This window comes from Phocoena sinus, chromosome 4 (genome assembly GCF_008692025.1).
Source record: "Phocoena sinus isolate mPhoSin1 chromosome 4, mPhoSin1.pri, whole genome shotgun sequence".
NCBI classification, from domain to species: domain Eukaryota; kingdom Metazoa; phylum Chordata; class Mammalia; order Artiodactyla; family Phocoenidae; genus Phocoena; species Phocoena sinus.
In genome coordinates this window covers 143,101,097-143,119,473 of record NC_045766.1, presented here as the reverse complement: position 1 = coordinate 143,119,473, position 18,377 = coordinate 143,101,097, and the positions used below count along the sequence as shown (strand labels likewise).

The 18,377-nt window shown below is 45.9% G+C and overlaps 1 protein-coding gene across 2 annotated transcripts; it reads right to left on the bottom strand.

Annotated features, from left to right (window-relative positions):
- Positions 1–379: 379 nt before the first annotated feature.
- Positions 380–10,911, bottom strand: NDUFV3 (NADH:ubiquinone oxidoreductase subunit V3). 2 transcript variants are annotated; one of them, XM_032630929.1, is made up of 4 exons: positions 10,770–10,911; positions 9,431–9,551; positions 3,367–4,461; positions 380–623 (listed from the first exon to the last, which is right to left on the bottom strand). In XM_032630929.1, exons 1-4 carry the CDS (start codon positions 10,821–10,823, stop codon positions 460–462), a joined length of 1,434 nt encoding a protein of 477 aa, XP_032486820.1. In that variant the 5' UTR covers positions 10,824–10,911; the 3' UTR covers positions 380–459. The 2 variants fall into 2 exon arrangements, with proteins under 2 accessions (XP_032486820.1, XP_032486821.1); XM_032630930.1 differs by lacking the exon at positions 3,367–4,461 and having other exon boundaries at positions 10,770–10,904.
- Between the last annotated feature and the right edge of the window lie 7,466 nt (positions 10,912–18,377).

Genomic DNA, 18,377 nt, shown 5'->3' with positions numbered 1-18,377 from the left:
ATCCCACATGCCACGGAGTAGCTAAGCCCATACGCCACAACTACTGGGCCTGAGCTCTAGAGCCCATGAGCCACAACTACTGAAGCCCGTGCTCTAGAGCCTGTGCTCCGCAACAAGAGAAGCCACCGCAGTGAGAAGCCTGCACGCCGCAACGAAGAGTAGCCCCCACTTGCTACAACTAGAGAAAGCCTGTGCACAGCAACGAAGACCCAACACAGCCAGAAATAATTAATTAAAAAAATTTTTAATTAAAAAAGAGAAAAATTCCCTGCATATAGATGCATCTAAACACATGGTGAATAAATCATCAGCAGGACTGCTGCCAATTCACAACTCACTATGAAAGGTGCGGAAGGGAAAGCAATCCTACACACCAGGCCTCATGACCACTGAGTGGGTTTTATTTTCGCACACAAGAATGCAGAAAGACACGGAAAGGTTAACCTTTAAACTGAGCTCTCAGTGGCGAGGTGACTCTCGTCCTGAGGAGGGCTGAGGCATCCTGAACTTCAAGAGCTCCAGGTTTAGGTCCAAGAAGGTGTACGTGCTGTAGTCATGATGCTGGAGATTCTTGTAGGTGGTGTTGTCAAATGGCTCAGCGGGGGTGGCGGCCAGCGGGGACTCTGCGGGGGAAACAGCGCAGGTGAGGATCCGAGAGGGAGGGAGCTTCTAAGTGAGTCAGCGCACACTCTCTCACACACACACACACACACACACACACACTCACATACCAAGCATTCTACATGAACCTTTCCTGAATGCACTGTCTACTTAGAAAAGCCCAGAAAGCAAGTGTCTTCAAAAGCAAAATAAATTAGCTGAAAATTTATACTAAAACATACAGCCTCAATAATGTAAGAAGTGGAATAGCTTTTACAACGTGCCTTAACATCTTAACTTTGTATACCTCTAGCCTTGAAAATGCCAAGAACAGTTATGGAGGGACTTTCAGGTCATTTAAAGATGCAAAAAAATAGCAGATCTATTAAAAAATGTCTCTAATAGAAATAAACCATTCACAGAAGAGAAATTTAAAAGCAGAAACTAAGTGAGCCTTTTAAGTCTCTAAACGCAAGAAAATTAGATAAAGCCCAGTGGTTTTAATAATGACACAGTTAAGGGGAACTGGAAATGAGATGTGTAGTTTCTGTTGTTTAACTTTTTTTGAAGAAGTTGTTGGTATACTTTAGATTCACAGACTAAGAAATACTTAGCCTTATTTCTCTAAGTGGAAAAAAGAATTAAAATCCACACACCTACGCAACTGGTGATCTTAGAACTAAGAGCATGGATGAAGCAAAAGACACCCAGCTCTCCTGCAACATGACACGCGACATGATGGAGGCACAGCGAAGCTGGCGTGGGGTGACGGCTCAGCCTGGTTAAGTTCTTACTGACCCTAAACCACTGCCGTCGGGACTCTCGCCACTCCTACTCACGCGGCACAAAAAATAGCTACAGTTTTCCACTATTTGGATTCATACCAAAAGTTTTGGCTTTCATTTTTTTGGTTGTATTAAAATAAATGATGTCTTATTTAAAGACGTGACATCTTTCCAATCTCAACACGCAGAGTATCTTCGATGTGGTACAGGGACATCCCAAGCAGATGCACTCTTACAGCCCAGGTGGGGAAGGTGCTGACTGGAGGGAACGAGGGTCTGGAGAACTCTTGTCCAACACCAATCCCCCCGGAGGGCCAGGAGCCAGGCAGCTGGGCTGGGAGAGCTACGAAGTCGGCCCCCCTGTAGACGCTGCCCCTGCAAGTGAGCTGCACTCCTGGGCAGTGTCTTTGGCCCCTGAAGGGCAAAGAGAATACTGGAAAAATAACACAACCATGGGCTTCCCTGGTGGCGCAGTGGTTCAGAGTCCGCCTGCCGATGCAGGGGACACGGGTTCGTGCCCCGGTCCGGGAAGATCCCACATGCTGTGGAGCGGCTGGGCCCGTGAGCCATGGCCGCTGAGCCTGCGCGTCCGGAGCCTGTGCTCCGCAACGGGAGAGGCCACAGCAGTGAGAGGCCCGCATACCGCAAAAAAAAAAAAAAAAAAAAAAAAAAAAAATAACACAACCATGAAAAAGTAGGGGCAAATTGTTTTCAAAAAGACTGCAGTCTGAAAACCCCCAATTCTCTATGTTATCATCCTGAAGATTTTACAAATTTACAGCAGAATGACTAACACAGCAGCATCAGGAAAGTGGTTCTTGACGTCTGGAGAAGACTGGCAGGGGCTGGCACTTCGCACATTTATGAAAGAGAAGATGGAGAGGGAAGAAAACACATCAATCCCGTCAACATAGTGCAACCCATAAGTATAATTACAGGTAATGTAAATTAGGCAAGGGGGAGGGCTTTAAAAAGAAGAGAGCAAACAGGAAGGAGCAGGGTTTGTCAGTGATGCGTTTTCAAGAGCCACAGATCCTAAGACAGGAGACCTGCTTTACAGTTTTGCCATGATCCACCTAGCGCACACTGCATTTTATGAAGTTCAAAGCGCAAGAAAATGGTAAAATAATAGGAATAAAGTTTCTCTTTAAAAATTTAGGGTAGCAGGGCTTCCCTGGTGTGGCAGTGATTGAGAGTCCGCCTGCCGATGCAGGGGACGCGGGTTCGTGCCCCGGTCCGGGAAGATCCCACATGCTGCGGAGCGGCTGGGCCCGTGAGCCATGGCAGCTGAGCCTGCGCGTCCGGAGCCTGTGCTCCGCAACGGGAGAGGCCACAACAGTGAGAGGCTCGCGTACCGCAAAAAAAAAAGAAAAAAGAAAAAAGAAAAAAATGTAGGGTAGCGAAAAAGCCCTTCATGAAAATTCAATATAGAAAAAGCAGCCCACTGTGCTCTTTACGAGCAGGAACTGTCTGGGGTAAATCAGACTCGTGCATTTCACGGCTGCCTTCATGCCACGGCTTTACTCCCTAAAACGCGGTTTTCCCTTAGGCATAAAGATGCTGAAAGCCACAGCCTGTCTGGCTCACCTGAAGACCATCAGTACAGCTGGAACTATCGCTCCTCACCCGTGGGAGTTTAACAGGACAGCCCCCCTCCACTCAGTGACATGCTCTGCAGGTTCAAGAAATGAACACTTGAACACCCTCAAAAGTTAAGGGTGCCTATTTTCACAAGTTACACTGGTTAAGGGACAGTCCAAGAGTGCCAAGGGCATACTCTTCCACTGTGATATAAATTTCAAATGTTTCAGGGATTTTTATCCGTAACTAACATATATCCCTCAGCTTATCTGAGACAGGGCTATAGGCCGTGTTCCTATTGCAGAATCTGATCGAGCGTAAGGCTTCTTCAGATCACACAGCTCTTCAGTCTCACCCACCACCACAGGACAAGAGCTCTCGGCCCCAAGTCAAGGTATACCCTGCGTGCCGTCCTGGCCTTCCATCTGAGCTGCTGGGTCCTCGATGACTCCACCCTTTTCCTCAAGCTTTAGGACCGCTGTCTTTTCATCACAAACGTCTTTATTGTGAACAGGGACTGGCTTCACATTACTCGCTGGTAACTGATCTTCCAAAATCTCTCCCTTGGCCTTCAGGATTCCTTCTGCTACTCGCTTTCCCAGATCTTCTTTTCGGAACAGGGAAAGAGCCACCTCCCCATCAGGCTCTGGTACTTGTTTTTCCAAAAGCCTTTCCTTGGTCTCCGGAGTCGCTGGCAGCCGTCTTCCTGCTCTGGTTTCCGCAGACTGAGTGGGCGCTGGGCTGCCACGCGGCCGCGTGGATAATCCTGGTTTCGTCCGGTCAGATAAGGTTTTTGTAATTTCCAGTGGCTTCTGGCTTTCCTTATCCATTCCATTTGATGTAGATACTTTCTGCCATTGTTTTTCCTTTACATCTTGCTCCATAAACTTTTCACCTGCGTGTGACTTGGGTGCTGTGGTTTTTGGTTTGGGGTCTTTTCTGTCCTCTGATGGTTGACGGGAGGCCCCTTTCTTCTTTGCCCCGTGGGGCCTCTGTGCAGAGACGAGGTCCGGATGCGGCTGCCGTGATACACTCTTCTCTTGTGCAGGTATTTCAATTTGGGGGGCCCCACCTGCAGAGGAATGGGAGGCCTGTGCTACGGGAAACCCTCCTCTGAGTTTGCTCTTTGCCTGAGGACCCGCTTCTGAGCTGTCACCCTCCTCATCTGACTCGGAATCAGAGGAGCTGGACGAAGATGAAGACGAAGATGAGTCATCTGTCCCTTTCCTGCCCTGCTGGGTTCCTTCTGAATCAGAACCCTGTTTTCTGAATGGAGGTGCAACTTTCTGAGGAAACTCTACCAAAGTCTTTCTTGGCAAAAACTTCAGAACCCCTTGGTCTGTGAGCGGCATGCTGGCATCGGGGTTAGGGCCAGCTAGCACCCTGCCTTGCTTCACAACTGGTGGGGAAGAAGTGGGTGAAGGTACGTTTTTAGACAATTCATCTGCTGTTGGGGTGGCTAGCTGCTGGCCCCTCTCCTTTGGCTCCACTACATCTAGGAAATGGCATAAAGAGGAAGATTATTTTTAATATTTAGTAAAACAGTGAAAATTCACCAAGGCCACAGACATTTCATTACATATCACTTTGTTATTGATAATATCTTCAACATAATCATCTTAGGAACTGTTCCGTCGAAACCCATTCTTAAGCGAAAGGCAAGCCACACAAGACAGAGAACAGTAAAAAACGCAGATGTTTTTCTTGGTGGCTGAAACTTTTTAAGATGGGATTTTTACCAACAGAAGTAACAATCTTGTCTCCATTTTTTGCAGCGAGAGCTGCTGGATGGTAATTTTTTAAGCTACTATTTTCATCTAAATTTAAGATAAACTATAATATAAAGGTATTTTCAGATGATGAAGTTTTAGAAATGTATCATTTCTTAAATCCCTAAAAAAATTGGTGCACCTCAAATATTTTTAAAAATTACCCGTATTGTATGAACTTGAACTTTCTGAGCAAAACAGCAAAGCAGAAGTAGAGACAGTGGCCTGGTTTGGGTCTGGGGTGCGCATATGCATGAGTCTAAGAGTGGGAGATCAGACTGAGGGCGTAATGTGACTCAAGTGAAGGTGCCGGAGAGGATGGAAGTCCTGCAAAATCCTATCATTTGGGGATCTCCTCTGCCAAGGAAAAGTATTCCAAGACCAGAAGAGTCTAAAATAATTTAGTATCATATGTATCATTGGAAACAATGAGTTTTAAGCTGTTACAAAAAGATGCTGATATAAAAGTCTTAGACTTTGTAGAGTCAGTTACAAAAGAAAATGAAAGCCTGCCACAGTACATTCATGAGAGCTCATTTCATTCAGGTTTCTCAGGTGCTAAATCTTTTTTAACCATACAGATTAGAAGAAAAATACAGGGTAAGTGTTTACAAATTAAAATTACTTTTCAAATCTAAAGCAAAACTTATAAAGTATATTTCAGATGAGCAAACTCTAAATGCATTCCTTACTTTCAAGTCTAGGAGTCTACTTTATACTAAAAAGTATACTACTTCTTTAAAGTGGAAAAAAATGTATTTCTAACTTTACCATCTTACTGGTATCCAAAAAAGTTTCTAATTGTTTTCTGAGCTCAGGAACTCTCTCTCTCTGTCTAAAACAGAATGATAGAAAATGGTCAAAGAAAACTGAGGAATAACCAGAAATAATGAGAAATGGGCCAGAGAGAGGTTAATGGACAGTGTAAGAGGATATGACTGAACAGCTGGAGCAGTGGGTCATTGCTTTAAAAACCATCACCGTGTCACCTCCACCCCCCCCCCCGCCATGCCGTCTGATTCTGTGGCCGTGTGCCACCCCAGAATCTGCATTCTGCTACAGGAGCAGAACAGAGCTCCAGGATCGTGTTAAACATAAAACCATGGCAAAGGCGTGCGCGTGCGCTTGAACTCGTCTTTCTAAACCATACCTGATATAGCCCAGAAGTTCCTATAAGCAATGGGTAACACAGGCTGGTCTACGAACCCTGCTAGCCTGCTCACCTGTATCATTAATACACTTCTACGCTGAGCATGAATTTTCCAAGTGTGAAAAATTAACTTAAAATAAGGCTTATTTTAGATAGGCTGCTATCTAATTATTATGCCTCAATCTTCTAAAATTTATTGTGGAGATTTTTAAAACTGTAAATAAGTTATTAAAACGTTAGAGTTTATCACCTATTGAAAACAGGAAGAAAACTTCAAATGATATAGTTTATTTTGTTTGAAAAAGGAAACTTGTCTTATTTAATGTTATAAGAACATTAATGTTCTAAAATATCTTTTATTCAGGCTTAGTTATTGGGACAATTCCATGGAAAGGCTCATAGAATAAGCCTCAGTGGCATATTTGCTTTTTATTAAGAGCCAACCTCTGACCTGCTGCAGCACAGGCCCAGCGTCCTCTGTGACTCAGCAGGAAGCCTGCCACGACGATCTGTGGCTGCCACCAGTGACCTCTGTGCCAAAGTGCCAGTGTGGACACCACACCTGCATTCACAGTGCAGGATGTCACCTGGAGACACAACCATCGGGTACAGGAACAATGGCTCTCATTTTGAATATAAGTATGACTTTACCTGTTTGTTTTCATGAAACCTCTTGCGTGTCTAGAGGCGGGATGCCTGCATACTCTGAAAACGTTTTAGTTTCAGTGTGACTTTCCTTGAAAGATAAATATACGAAAACACAAAGCTACTTAAATAAGACTAGCCATGGAGACACCCCTCCCAGCACAAGAGGGGGGCTTTCAGGGACGGTTTCGAACCCTCAGAGACCATCACAACCCATGTAAATAAAGGTCTACGAACACTAGTGACAGCGCAGAGACAGGAGCTCTCTTATTGCTTCTCTGTCTCCTCTCAATTTGAATTTCCTGAATTTCTTTCCTGCTCATTGAAAAGCAAGGGAGGGCATGACCTTCAACTTTTTAGTAGTCCCCTACTGAAAGGAAAAATGCCTTTGGTGTTTGAAACAGGTCAGCAGCCTTACAATACCACCACATCTTGTCAGTGGGTCACAAAACTAATTTCAGAAACGAAGCACATTGAGAAACAAAGGTGCATTTCAACAGGATGTGAAGGAATAGTTATTCAAGTTCTGTATGGTAACTAAAACCTCTTTTTACATGTTTTTTACTATTAAAAAAAGTTTTGTTTTGTTTTTTTTGGTTTTGGTTTTAATGAACATGCGAGAACTGAGACTTTTTTCAGAGGCAAGACAGCACATTGCTTATAAATATGGGCTGTGGGGCCTTACTGCCTGGGCTCAGACTGGGCTCCACTACCGACATCTGTGTGACCTTGGGCAGCTCAGGAGTCCCCCGCCCACTTTCTCATCTATAACCCAGGGATACTAACGGTACCTTCTCACGGGGTGTGGAGGGGAGATACGGGGTGTGGTGGGGAGATACGGAGTGCTTAAAACAGTGCCTAGCAACGCTGGTTAGAATTAAATACATCAAACCCCTATTTCCGGAGATTCCTCGTTTCTCAAACTGGAACAGGGGCTTGAAGCAGATAATGAACTTTGGCTTCCTGAAAGAGTCTTTAGAAAGCCACATAGGAGTTATCCCGTCAATGGTTGATTACTGATTATTGCAAAATTCAGCCTAGCGATGGAATTCACCAGAACATCAAAGCTGGCAAGCCGGGCAGCTGTGCAGGGGAGGCATCTACCTGGAGACCCGGATTCTGATGTCTGTGCTTGCAGTGCCGGCAGCTCCCCTCAGGAAGGAAGCGCGGGCTACGATGAGCTGCGCCCCAGGTGGAACAATGGAGAGCATGTTCACCCCAGATGCAGATCCCCAGACTAGACGTGAACCCAAGGGTGAGCGCTCAGGGCCCCGTCTGCATGCAGGGAACTTTCCCTCGAGCTTCCAAAACCACCCACAGTGGCAATGCGCCACTGGCAGGCCAAAGCATTTCTGTATCTTACACTCACCAATCACTGACACTTCGGGAGAAATACTGAGGCCTGCACATGTTGACTTAGAAGCATCATTTCTTTTTCTTCATGGAGGGACTGTAATTATTTTTTAAATTCTGAGATACAAACATAATGTGCATTAAAGACGGTGTAGCTCTAAAAACTGTCCTCCCACCTGACGGCACATACACATGACACGCCGGTTGTCAGTCTCACATCGACCAGGCCAAGACTGGCGCACTGATCCCGCTGGGCACGGAGGAACTCCGAGGGCGGCACGGCCTGCCACGCCCAGAGGCAGAAGCTACATGAGCCCGAGGCCAACTCCCAGCTCGGTGTTCCCTTCTCGTAACTGCACCCCAAACCGCCACAGGATGAAGTATCCCATTTCTACTCATATGCAGAAGCATGTTTGTAAAAAGGGGGATCTTTGGAAAAAAGAAGAGTCCTTATGTTTAAGATACCTGTTTAGAAACGTACAGATGAAAATGAAAATGGAATTCTGGCTTTAAAAACACAGCAGGCACAGGACAGAAAACAAGCTCCTGCTGAACTCGGACGGGGGCGCGTAGACACCACAGGGAGGGTACACCTGCTCAGCGTGGACGGATGGCGTGTGAAAGGCAGTGGGTGGCTGGCTCTCTCAACAGCGCGCGGACGTTTTATAGGCTGCCCACGTCTCCGTGGGCAGATGAACGGGGACTAAACAAAAGTGTCTACACGCTTTTCAAGCATTCAAACTGAGTAAATGATATTTTGATGAAAACAAGACAAACTCCAATTATCCTTCTAAACCCCACACAGTCAAAGCTTTATAAAGAGACTGTATATATCATATGCATATATTAAGAGTTAACTAGGGTTTCATCAGTTAAGACTAAACGCAGTGGACCTGGATTATAACCAGGTTCACACTGCTGCGTTTCCTGCTCTCCTCCTATGAGGATATACTACACTGGATTCAGGGGAAAGAGTCAAAACTGGTGATAAAAGTCAAAATGACTGTGGACAGAGCTGCAAGCAGATTAGAATCACGCTTCACCAGAGTCATAATGGAAGACGGTACCTACTCCTAACTCTCTCTCCACAGTCTTAAAAGGATGCCTGCAATCCTGGGCTATGACCAAGCAAAGCCTGGGAGACTACGGATAAGTCCCAGAGACACTGAAAAGTCACAATCAGGGAAGAAAAAAAAGGAGGGGTTCACAGCTGCTTCACGGGAGTATGGGATCGGTATTAGGGCCACCTAAATGCCACAGAGCCTGCATACTCCGCATCCCGTTGCCATCCGTGGAGTTTGGCATTTAGAAAATACAGAGAGAACAGTTCAGGGCTAATCGTTGAGTTCAGCCTTAACAGAGTTAACTGTTATGTTACTGATGTGTTTGGTCTAAAGCCTGTTACAGATTCTATGTCTGATTATAACCTGGACACTGCTAGAAACAAAGAGTCCAATTACGTAGCTAGTAAACTCCTTTTCCTGCTTGGGAAGCTGAGTGATTTACTCTGTATTCTGTCTCCCTTATGACGACCACTAAAATCTTACTTTTTGGTGGACTTTGCTTCTTGGGATTCGGTGGCAATCCCTTTTCATTCTTTCCTGATTCTGCAGAGACAGAAACTGTAGAAGCAAGTCCTCGAAACACTCCTGCTTCTAGGAGCACAGTCTGACAAAAGAATGGCACAAATACGAATATTTTAGAGTAATACCGTTTTTAACAGCTATTACGACATGAAAACTATGTATTATTATGACATATAAATGCTTTGCATACATATGGCATATTTCTAACAGTTATTACAATTCTCTTAATCTATGTGTATTATGGAAATTTGGGAAAATACTAAAAAAGCTGCAAGAAAAAAACACCTGAGTTCAAGGACAGTCACTATTAACATTCGGGTATTTCTCCAACCACTTTCTCCTGAGCGTACTGTTTTGTACTCTCCAATTACCTATCAACCTACAAAATACTGATTCTTTTCATAAAATGTTTTCCTGTACTTAGAATATAAAGTAGAAGCACTATCTAGCCATGAAAAATAATGTACATGAATAATAGTTGCTTCAAAACTGCCTACCATGTATCATAAGTGGAAAGCATTTTACAGACCGTTAATTCACTCAGCATACATTTACTAAGGCCTGCTATGTGCTGGGCACTGTCCCAGATGCTGGACACAGGAGAGAGGTGCCTACAGCCCATGTACGAGAGTGAAACATTTGCTTCTTATGGTTATGACGTCAGCACGTGTGTATATGTATACATGAAAGCTAAAACAAAAATGAACTGGGACTAGATATGCAGAGGTAAACAGTGGCCTCTCTGACAACAGATCTCCCCTCCAACCATCTGTACTTTATTTTGCCACGAATAGTTCTTGCTTTTCTAATAAGAGCCCCTTTTAATTTTAAAGATAGTGAAGGGGACTTCGCTTTTCCTATATGGAGAACGCCCTTCTTTCTTCCTTTTTTTTCACAGATGAGGTAACCTAAGCTGGCTTCACATGGCCTCGTAAGTTACCGGGTCAACCAGGTGCCTGAAAGTGCCCTCATTTCCTCGCGGGTTAAATAAGCAGTAGAGACACTGTCCTCAAGGGTTCGGACAGGGCTCGGCGCGGGGCACCAGCGGCCCCCACGCCTGTCGGAGGCCCGGACCGCACACCGGAGGTTCCCGGTGATCCAGCACCAGAGGGAGCGGTGGCCGGGGTCGCCGGGACCCTCGCCGCTCCCCGGGCCCGGCCCCCGACCCGGCGTCCTCTCCTCGGCCCGGGAAATGGGGTCAGAGGCGTCCCCGGACGGCTGGAGGTGACCGTTAGGGCCGCGGCCCTCGCCCCGCCCTCCGCGGGCCCCCGGGAGCCGGCCCGGCCCGGCCCCCCTTTACCTTCAGCCCCCCGGCTAGTCCTTGCCGCAGCAGAAACGAGGCCGCCATGGCCATGACGGGGGCACGGACCGAGGAACAGGCCGGGCGGAAGAAGGTCACACCTAACAGACGCGGCCGCAGCGCGCCCTCTGCCACCTGAGGGCCCGCCCCCTAGGATGAAGGCGCCAATCACAGGCAGGGACAGGGCGGGGCGGGGCTCCGGCTGCTGCGCGCGCACCACCGCCGAGGTCCTGCGCGCGCATCCTGGCGGCCTCCAGGCTCCCCGCGCTGCGCCTCGAGGCCACGCCCCCGGGAAGAGCCACCAATCACTGGCGGTTGGGGCCCGCGGACCCGGACGGCGGGGCGGCCTGGGCGCTGGGTCACCGAAGTGATCATTGTGGGTGCCATTTCCTGTACTCCGGAGTGGTCACCTGTGGTCACCCTGCAGGGCAGCCTCAGGTGGGACCGTGGACGCTCTTTTGGCCTGTGACCGCACTAGTCCCGTAGCCAAACAGATCAGAAGTGCAAGCTTTAGTTTACTTGAGTGTTTATAACTTGCGGTGCAGACTCCCCCCAAGTTAGGCATAGACATGGAGTAGGTGTAGTTAGTTATTGGCTTCCTTCTGCCCCATTGATCGTGCCTTCAATCCCCACTCCTGCCCATGCCCGGTGCCGGGAAGCATTCCAACCAAGAGGCGCATACCCACACCTCAACTCCACCCGGGAGAGGCCCCCCACCTTGGCTAAGGCTGGAGACTCATACGAGTGCCAGATAAATGGGTAAAACAGATACCCCGTGAAACCGTGCCCCATAGGGTTAAAAAAAAAGCATCCGCATAGGATTAACAGAAACTGGTGACTAACAGAAATACCTGAGCTTGTCTGACAGAACAGCAGCTAAAGGAACAGCTCGCTAAAAACTCTGCTTCTAACCTGCCTTCACTGACCAAGCTCACCTTAGTTACTTTTGACTCCTTAGTCACGCCTATAGATAACACCTCTGACCTATGGGTCACTGTAGTAATGGAGGCTTTAGTGGTTTTTCAAGAACTTCAGTGGTTTTTCAATGACCACTTCGGTGACCCAGCGCCCAGGCCGCCGCACCGTTTTTCAGGAACTTGGGGTGGGCTCCTGTCCAGTTCAAGCCGGCTAAGACTGGTTGGGATCACCAACCCTAAAACTGGGCCCGTGCCAGGTGTCGGACAAATGACCTTTTGAGATCAGAGGATGGAAAACTCCACCCTCAGATCACGCTAATCAGGAGGAACAGATGTCACCGTGACATCTGCTGCAAATCTCTAACTATCTGAGGGCCTGTTCTGCCAGTTTCTCCCAGAGCACAGAGGACCTCATTCCTGATGTCCACCCTGAGCTCCTTTCAGGGGGTGTTGAAGGTGAGCGGCTGCAGTGGTGGATGACCTCATCTTTGTAGAGGCAGATGGCAAGTGACAATTTGTAGCTGGCACCAGCACCTAAGCCTGGGGGGAGCAGGACCTCCTTGGACGCTGCTGCAGGCAGGTGGGGAGGTTAAGCAGGCCTACACGACATTTGGCCAAAAGGAACAGAAGCAACAGTGCCAAGTGCAAGAGGCAAATAGGAAATAGAAAAATCAAGCAGGGGCCAGAGAAAGGGCCGGTGGTTTCACAGGTATTTGTGGAGAGGAGATTATATCTTATTTCACAGTCAGCTGGAAAAGTGTAGGCTAGATTTTGCTGCCAGCGGGGGTTGTTCCTCAGTTGTTAGTTCTCTGCCCTAGTCGTTCTGCAGGCACCGTCACCTCCGCCTGAAGTTCTAGCAAGTGATGATCCAGCGTTTTTAGGCAAAACCTCAAAAACTTGTGTTTGTCTATATTCCTCAATAAATCACATACAATTCTATCTAAACTATTAGGAATCCACCACCCACCCAACCAAGGGTGAATTAAACTTCTTTTTAAGATAACTGGATAACTTGGGCATCACTTGGACCCCGTGATGGGTCCTGAACTCAAAGGTGTTTGGGCCAAAGAGGAAAATTAACATACTCAGCTCTCACACCTTCCATACGCATGACCTCACTCTGCATCCTGGGCTAATATGTACATGCTTTGTAAGCCCCAAAGGAAATGTATTGTGGCATTATCCTATGTAAATAAGTATGATTTAATTATGTCTTAAATTAAGATTTTTTTTAAAACAAAGCTTTCAATAACAGTGTAGTTTTAAAATTTATTTTTATTGGAGTATAGTTGATTTACAGTGTTGTGTTAGTTTCAGGGGTACAGCAAAGTGATTCAGTTTTTTTTTTTTTTTTTTTTTTTTTTTTTTATGCGTTACGCGGGCCTCTCGCTGTTGTGGCCTCTCCCGTTGCGGAGGACAGGCTCCGGACGCGCAGGCTCAGCGGCCATGGCTCACGGGCCCAGCCGCTCCGCGGCATGTGGGATCCTTCCAGACCGGGGCACGAACCCGTGTCCCCTGCATCGGCAGGCGGACTCTCAACCACTGCGCCACCAGGGAAGCCCGTGATTCAGTTTTATATATATATATATATATATATATTTCAGTCTTTTCCCATATAGATTATTACAAAATATTGAGTATAGTTCCCTGTGCTATACAGTAGGTCCTTGTTGTTTATTTTATGTGTAGTAGTGTGTGTATAATAACAGTGTAGTTTAAAACTATTTTTCAGAATGACCATACATAGTATGCCTTACTAAGTAAGATAATTTTCTTTTTAATAATCGAATAAAAAAACCAGATTGCTCAGCAAACAGGAAAAGTAAATTTAAAAGCTTTTACAGAAAGAAAATAAAGTTGAAGTTATATTGGATGTACCTAAAACTGTGTTTTAAAACATATGTAATGACTTCTATTTCTGGCAGTATGTGACCACGAGACGTAATGAAAAACCCTCGGGTTACAAAACATGTAGCAATGCTGGGTACAATATTACAAGCATAATTTCAAACGACCAGTTCCGTTCTCACGCCAGTTCCGTTTTCCGTGGTCTCTGCTGGCTCCTATTCATGACTGCCGGGCAGTGATGGTTCTGGGCTCTTCTCTGTGGGAATTCCCAAGTTCTGGGTTGAATGTGCATCCCTCCTGAGTGGATTTGGGTTTTGCCATACCCTTCCTAGTGCTGGTTGTCTTGGTCTAGTGTGATCATGTTTTTCACAGTCTGCAGTGTCCTGGACCACAGGAAGTGTGTGTCTCCAGGGGCCAAAAAACAGAAGCCAGAAACTGCAAGAAGCCAGCACTGCCCTGGGAGCATCTGCTGATCTCAGTTAAGCCAAAGCATTGGTTTAACTGACATCAGAAGAGGAGACAAGACTTTGGCCCTGAGGACACTTGGGAGTGGGCTGGAGAGCACCAGAGGAAGCCCTTGCAGAGCTCCCCTCAGTGACAGGGTGAACCTGGGCAAAGCCACCCACTAGCAAAAAAATCTGCAAAGAAAGTCCACAGGAAATGTGTCTATTTCGGGTGGGGTTACATATCTCAAGGCCTATTCTCTCTTGAGTCTGGGGTTAAAACATACACATACCTCCCATGGTCCAGGACGTGCCAAGCCCTAAAATTAAAATTTCTCTCTAGCAAAAGATACTATAAAAAGTGAAATGATAAGCCACAAACCGGGAAGTCATTTAACTCGTGAGGAATTGGTATCCAAAATACATAAAGTGTTTCCTACTTATTAACAAGAGAGACAAGCCACCCAAAAGAATCAGATAGGGGCTACTTCTGGAGGGGATTTGGGAGACTGGAGTGAGGCCTACATGGAAGGGAGCCTTGGGGCTTCAGTTCTATTTGTAATGGTTAGCTCTTAAGGTATATTGGGGGTACATGAGTGTTTGCTCTCTTATATGCATGGTTTTGATTTGTAAGAAATATTTCATAATGCATTTTGATGAGTTAAAAAAACCCACAAATGTTTTGTTTCATTTGGTGCTTCAAAGTTATATGATTGTTTTCTTTTCTCTTTTCTTTTTTTACTTTTTGACCATGCCGTGAATCATGTGGGATCTTAGTTCCCGAATCAGGGATCCAACCCGTGCCCCCTGCAGTGGAAGCACAGAGTCTTAACCACTGGACCACCAGGGAAGTCCTGATATGATCGTTTTAGATGCCCACTGTTTCATGGAAAAGATGTAGATTCCAATGATGCCACTAGAAAGTCTGTCTTCTTGTACACTGACATGATGACTAGGATTATCCAGCAAGGTCCTGTGTATATGAATCCTGCATATATAAGCACGCTCTAACTCATCCTCGATGGACCAACTCGGATAAAACTTGCATCCAGCTTGGAAGATCTGCTTTCACGTTTCTCCCACCTCACCAAGTGGCTGTTACTGGAGACTTTCCAAGCCTCTGATGGACAAAGGTCGCTACCAACTAAGCGAGAAGCTGAGTGCTGCCACCAAGAACTTAGTTGTTATAATACTAGTGTCCTCAAGATGAAACTATGTGTCGTAGTAGCCTGTGAGGGCTGCTGTAACAAAGGACCACAAACTGGGTGGCTTAAAACAACAGACATTTATTGTCTCACAGTTTTTCCTGGAGGTTGGAGTCCTAAATCAAGGTGTCAGCAGGGCCACGCGCCCCCTGAGATCCTGGGTAGAATCTTTCCTTGCCTCTTCTTAGCTGTGGTGGCCAGCAGTCCTTGCTGTCCCTGGTTTCTGCTGCATCAGTCCAGTCTCTGCCTCTGTTTCCACAAGGTGTACTCCTTGTGTGTCTTCAGTGAGTCTTCCTTCTGTGCATGTCTGTGTATCTAAATTTCCCCCTATTATAAGGACACCAGTCGTATTGGATTAGGGCCCACCCTAATGACCTCATTATAACTTGATTACCTCTGTAAAGACCCTCTCTCCAAATAGGGTCATATTCTGAGGTCCTGGGGCTTAGGGCTTCCATATATCTTCAGTATATCTGGGGGAAACACAATTCAACCCATAACATATGTCAAAACCACACCAAATGGGAGATTATGAGTGACTTTTTTTTTTTAATGGAAAAAATTGTTAAGCTTTATTGAGATATGGTTGACAAAACATTGTGTGGGTTTAAGGTGAATAATGTAATGATTTGACATATGTACAGTTGACCTTTGAACAACAGGCTTTGAACTACATGGGTCCACTTATACCTGTATCTTTTTCAATAAATACGGTACCTGTATTTTCCTTTTACAGATCTTTACATTAACTAAGTGTAGGGAAAAGTTTGTGTTCGATTAGCAATCATAACACACGGAATCAAAAGAACTGGGGTTTGAGTCCTGACTCGGAACAAACTGCGTCAGCTTCCTGCCCTTTGAGGCAGAGATAGCAGTACCTGCATTTCGACTGCACAGGGGGTTGGCGCCCCTAGCCCCTGAGTTGGTCAAGGGTCAAGTGTATATATTGCAAATTCTTACCACAGTAAGTTTAGTTAACACTCCCCTCGCCTCACATAGGTATAATTTTTGTGTGTGTGCTGAGAACTTTTAAGATCTACTCTATTAAATTTCCAGTATACAATCCAATATTCCTAACTATGGTCACCGTGTTGTACATTACATGCCCAGTGTTTATTCATCTTATAACTGGAGGTTTGTAGCCTTTGACCACCTTCACCCATTTTCCCCTGATTCCCCACTCCAACCCCTGTCTGTGTCAACTGCCAATCTGCTCTGTTTCTATGAGTTTGGTTTTTTTATTCCACATATAGATAAGATTATACAGTATTCATCTTTTTCTGCCTGTCTTATTTCACACAGAATCATGCCCTCTAGGTTCATCCATGTTGTTGCAATGGTGAAGTGGCAGGATTTACTTCTCTTTTATGGCTGAATTATATGTAGACATATATATATGTATATATATATGTAGCATTTTCTTTTTTCTCTTTTCCGTAAAATTTTTATTTTATTTTTTATTGAGATATAGTTGACGTATAACATTGTATCAGTTCCAGGTGTACAACATAATGATTCAGTATTTGTATACATTGTGAAATCATGACCACAGTAAGTCTAGGTAACATTCATTACCACACATAGTTGCAAACTTTTTTTTCTTGTGATGAGGACTTTCAAGATCTATTCTCTTAACTTTTTAAAAAATCAATTAATTGATTGATTGATTTTTGGCTGCATTGGGTCTTCGCTGCTGTGCGCGGGCTTTCTCTAGTTGCCACGAGCGGGGGCTACTCTTCGTTGTGGTGCGCGGGGGCTTCTCTTTTTGTGGAGCACGGGCTCTAGGTGCGTGGGCTCAGTAGTTGTGGCTCTCGGGCTTAGCTGCTCTGTGGCAGGTGGGATCTTCCCGAACCAGGGCTCGAACCCGTGTACCCTGTATTGGCAGGCAGATTCTTAACCCCTGCACCACCAGGGAAGCCCCTTCAAGTAGATTTGATTAAAATTAAAAAGGTAGATGTTATCATGAAATTTGATGAAAAAAATCTTGAGGAAAATAAGTCTTGTTGGCACAAGTACTATAAGAATTGTTTACATCTGATGGTCAAGTACAGATCTTTAAGTTTTCATTTATAGCTGCTCTGCGTCTTTTGAGACAATGCAGGATTCCTCTTAACTCTTTATTATTTTTCCTCCAAATAACAAATAATAAAGACTTAAGAGGAATAGTGCAGCTCCAAAAAAATTGTAGTTATTTCTCGAGGTTGTAACCTATAACATGAAAGTAGTGAAGCTTCGAGGTCAGTTTAGTGTTTGTTTTTTTCCGGTACGCGGGACGCGAAGGCTCAGCGGCCATGGTTCACGGGCCCAGCCTCTCCGCGGCACGTGGGATCTTCCCGGACCGGGGCACGAACCCGTGTCCCCTGCATCGGCAGGCGGACTCTCAACCACTGCGCCACCAGGGAAGCCCCAAGGTCAGGTTAAATACACACATTACAGTTAATTGTATCTGTTAGAATGTGTGTTACAGAACATTTAAAACGATGTAAACCACGATTGTAAAGAAAGTTAAATTTGCCTGCAAGCCTGCGATGACTGGCTGCCCCTTTCTAGGATCTCTGTGGTCTTGGTATTGTTATCCCACCTAGAAGAGAAACTGTAAATTCACCTGCGGGCCTGAAAAATACCCCAGACCATGAGTATGGACTTTCACTGTACCGGCTAGGTTAGCTGAATAGAAATGATGTTTATAGCCGACGCACCTTCAGAAACACTGTGGAGCCTCCTGCTTCCTCTGCTTTCTGCCCAGCATCAATCCCTCCTTGGAAGCTCCCTTGCGATGATCTCATGTGAGTCTCTGGCTTAGCTCCTGCCCCTTCTCCCCACCCCCAACCTCCCGCCCCCAGCCCTCTGCATTCTCTGTTCTGTGATACAGACTCTCTTCCATCTTCTGCCTCCATGAAAGCCCCTTTTACCTCATTGCCTTAAAGGAAGCCCAGCTTTTCCCAAGCATTCTGCTTTTTTTTTTTTTTTAAATATTTATTTTATTTTTGGCTGCAGGTCTTAGCTGCGGCACTAGGGTTCTTCCTTGGGATCTTTGTTGCGGCACGGGGGATCCTCCATTGCGGCATGTTGGATCCTCCACTGCAGCGCGTGGGCTCCTCATTGTGGCACATAGGCTCAGTAGGTGTGGCGCGCAGGCTTAGTTGCTCTGCGGCACGTGGGATCTTAGTTTCCCGACCAGGGATTGAACCTGAG

Excerpts from the sequence above, each read along its gene's own strand:
- NDUFV3 (XM_032630929.1), bottom strand. The coding sequence starts at position 10,823 with ATGGCCATGGCGGCCTCGTTTCTGCTGCGGCAAGGACTAGCCGGGGGG. Across the intron at positions 4,462-9,430 it reads GAAGCAAAGTCCACCAAAAA|ATGTAGTGGAGCCAAAGGAG; the intron begins GTAAGATTTTAG and ends GCCATTTCCTAG. Across the intron at positions 624-3,366 it reads AGGCCAGGACGGCACGCAGG|AGTCCCCGCTGGCCGCCACC; the intron begins GTATACCTTGAC and ends TTTCCCCCGCAG.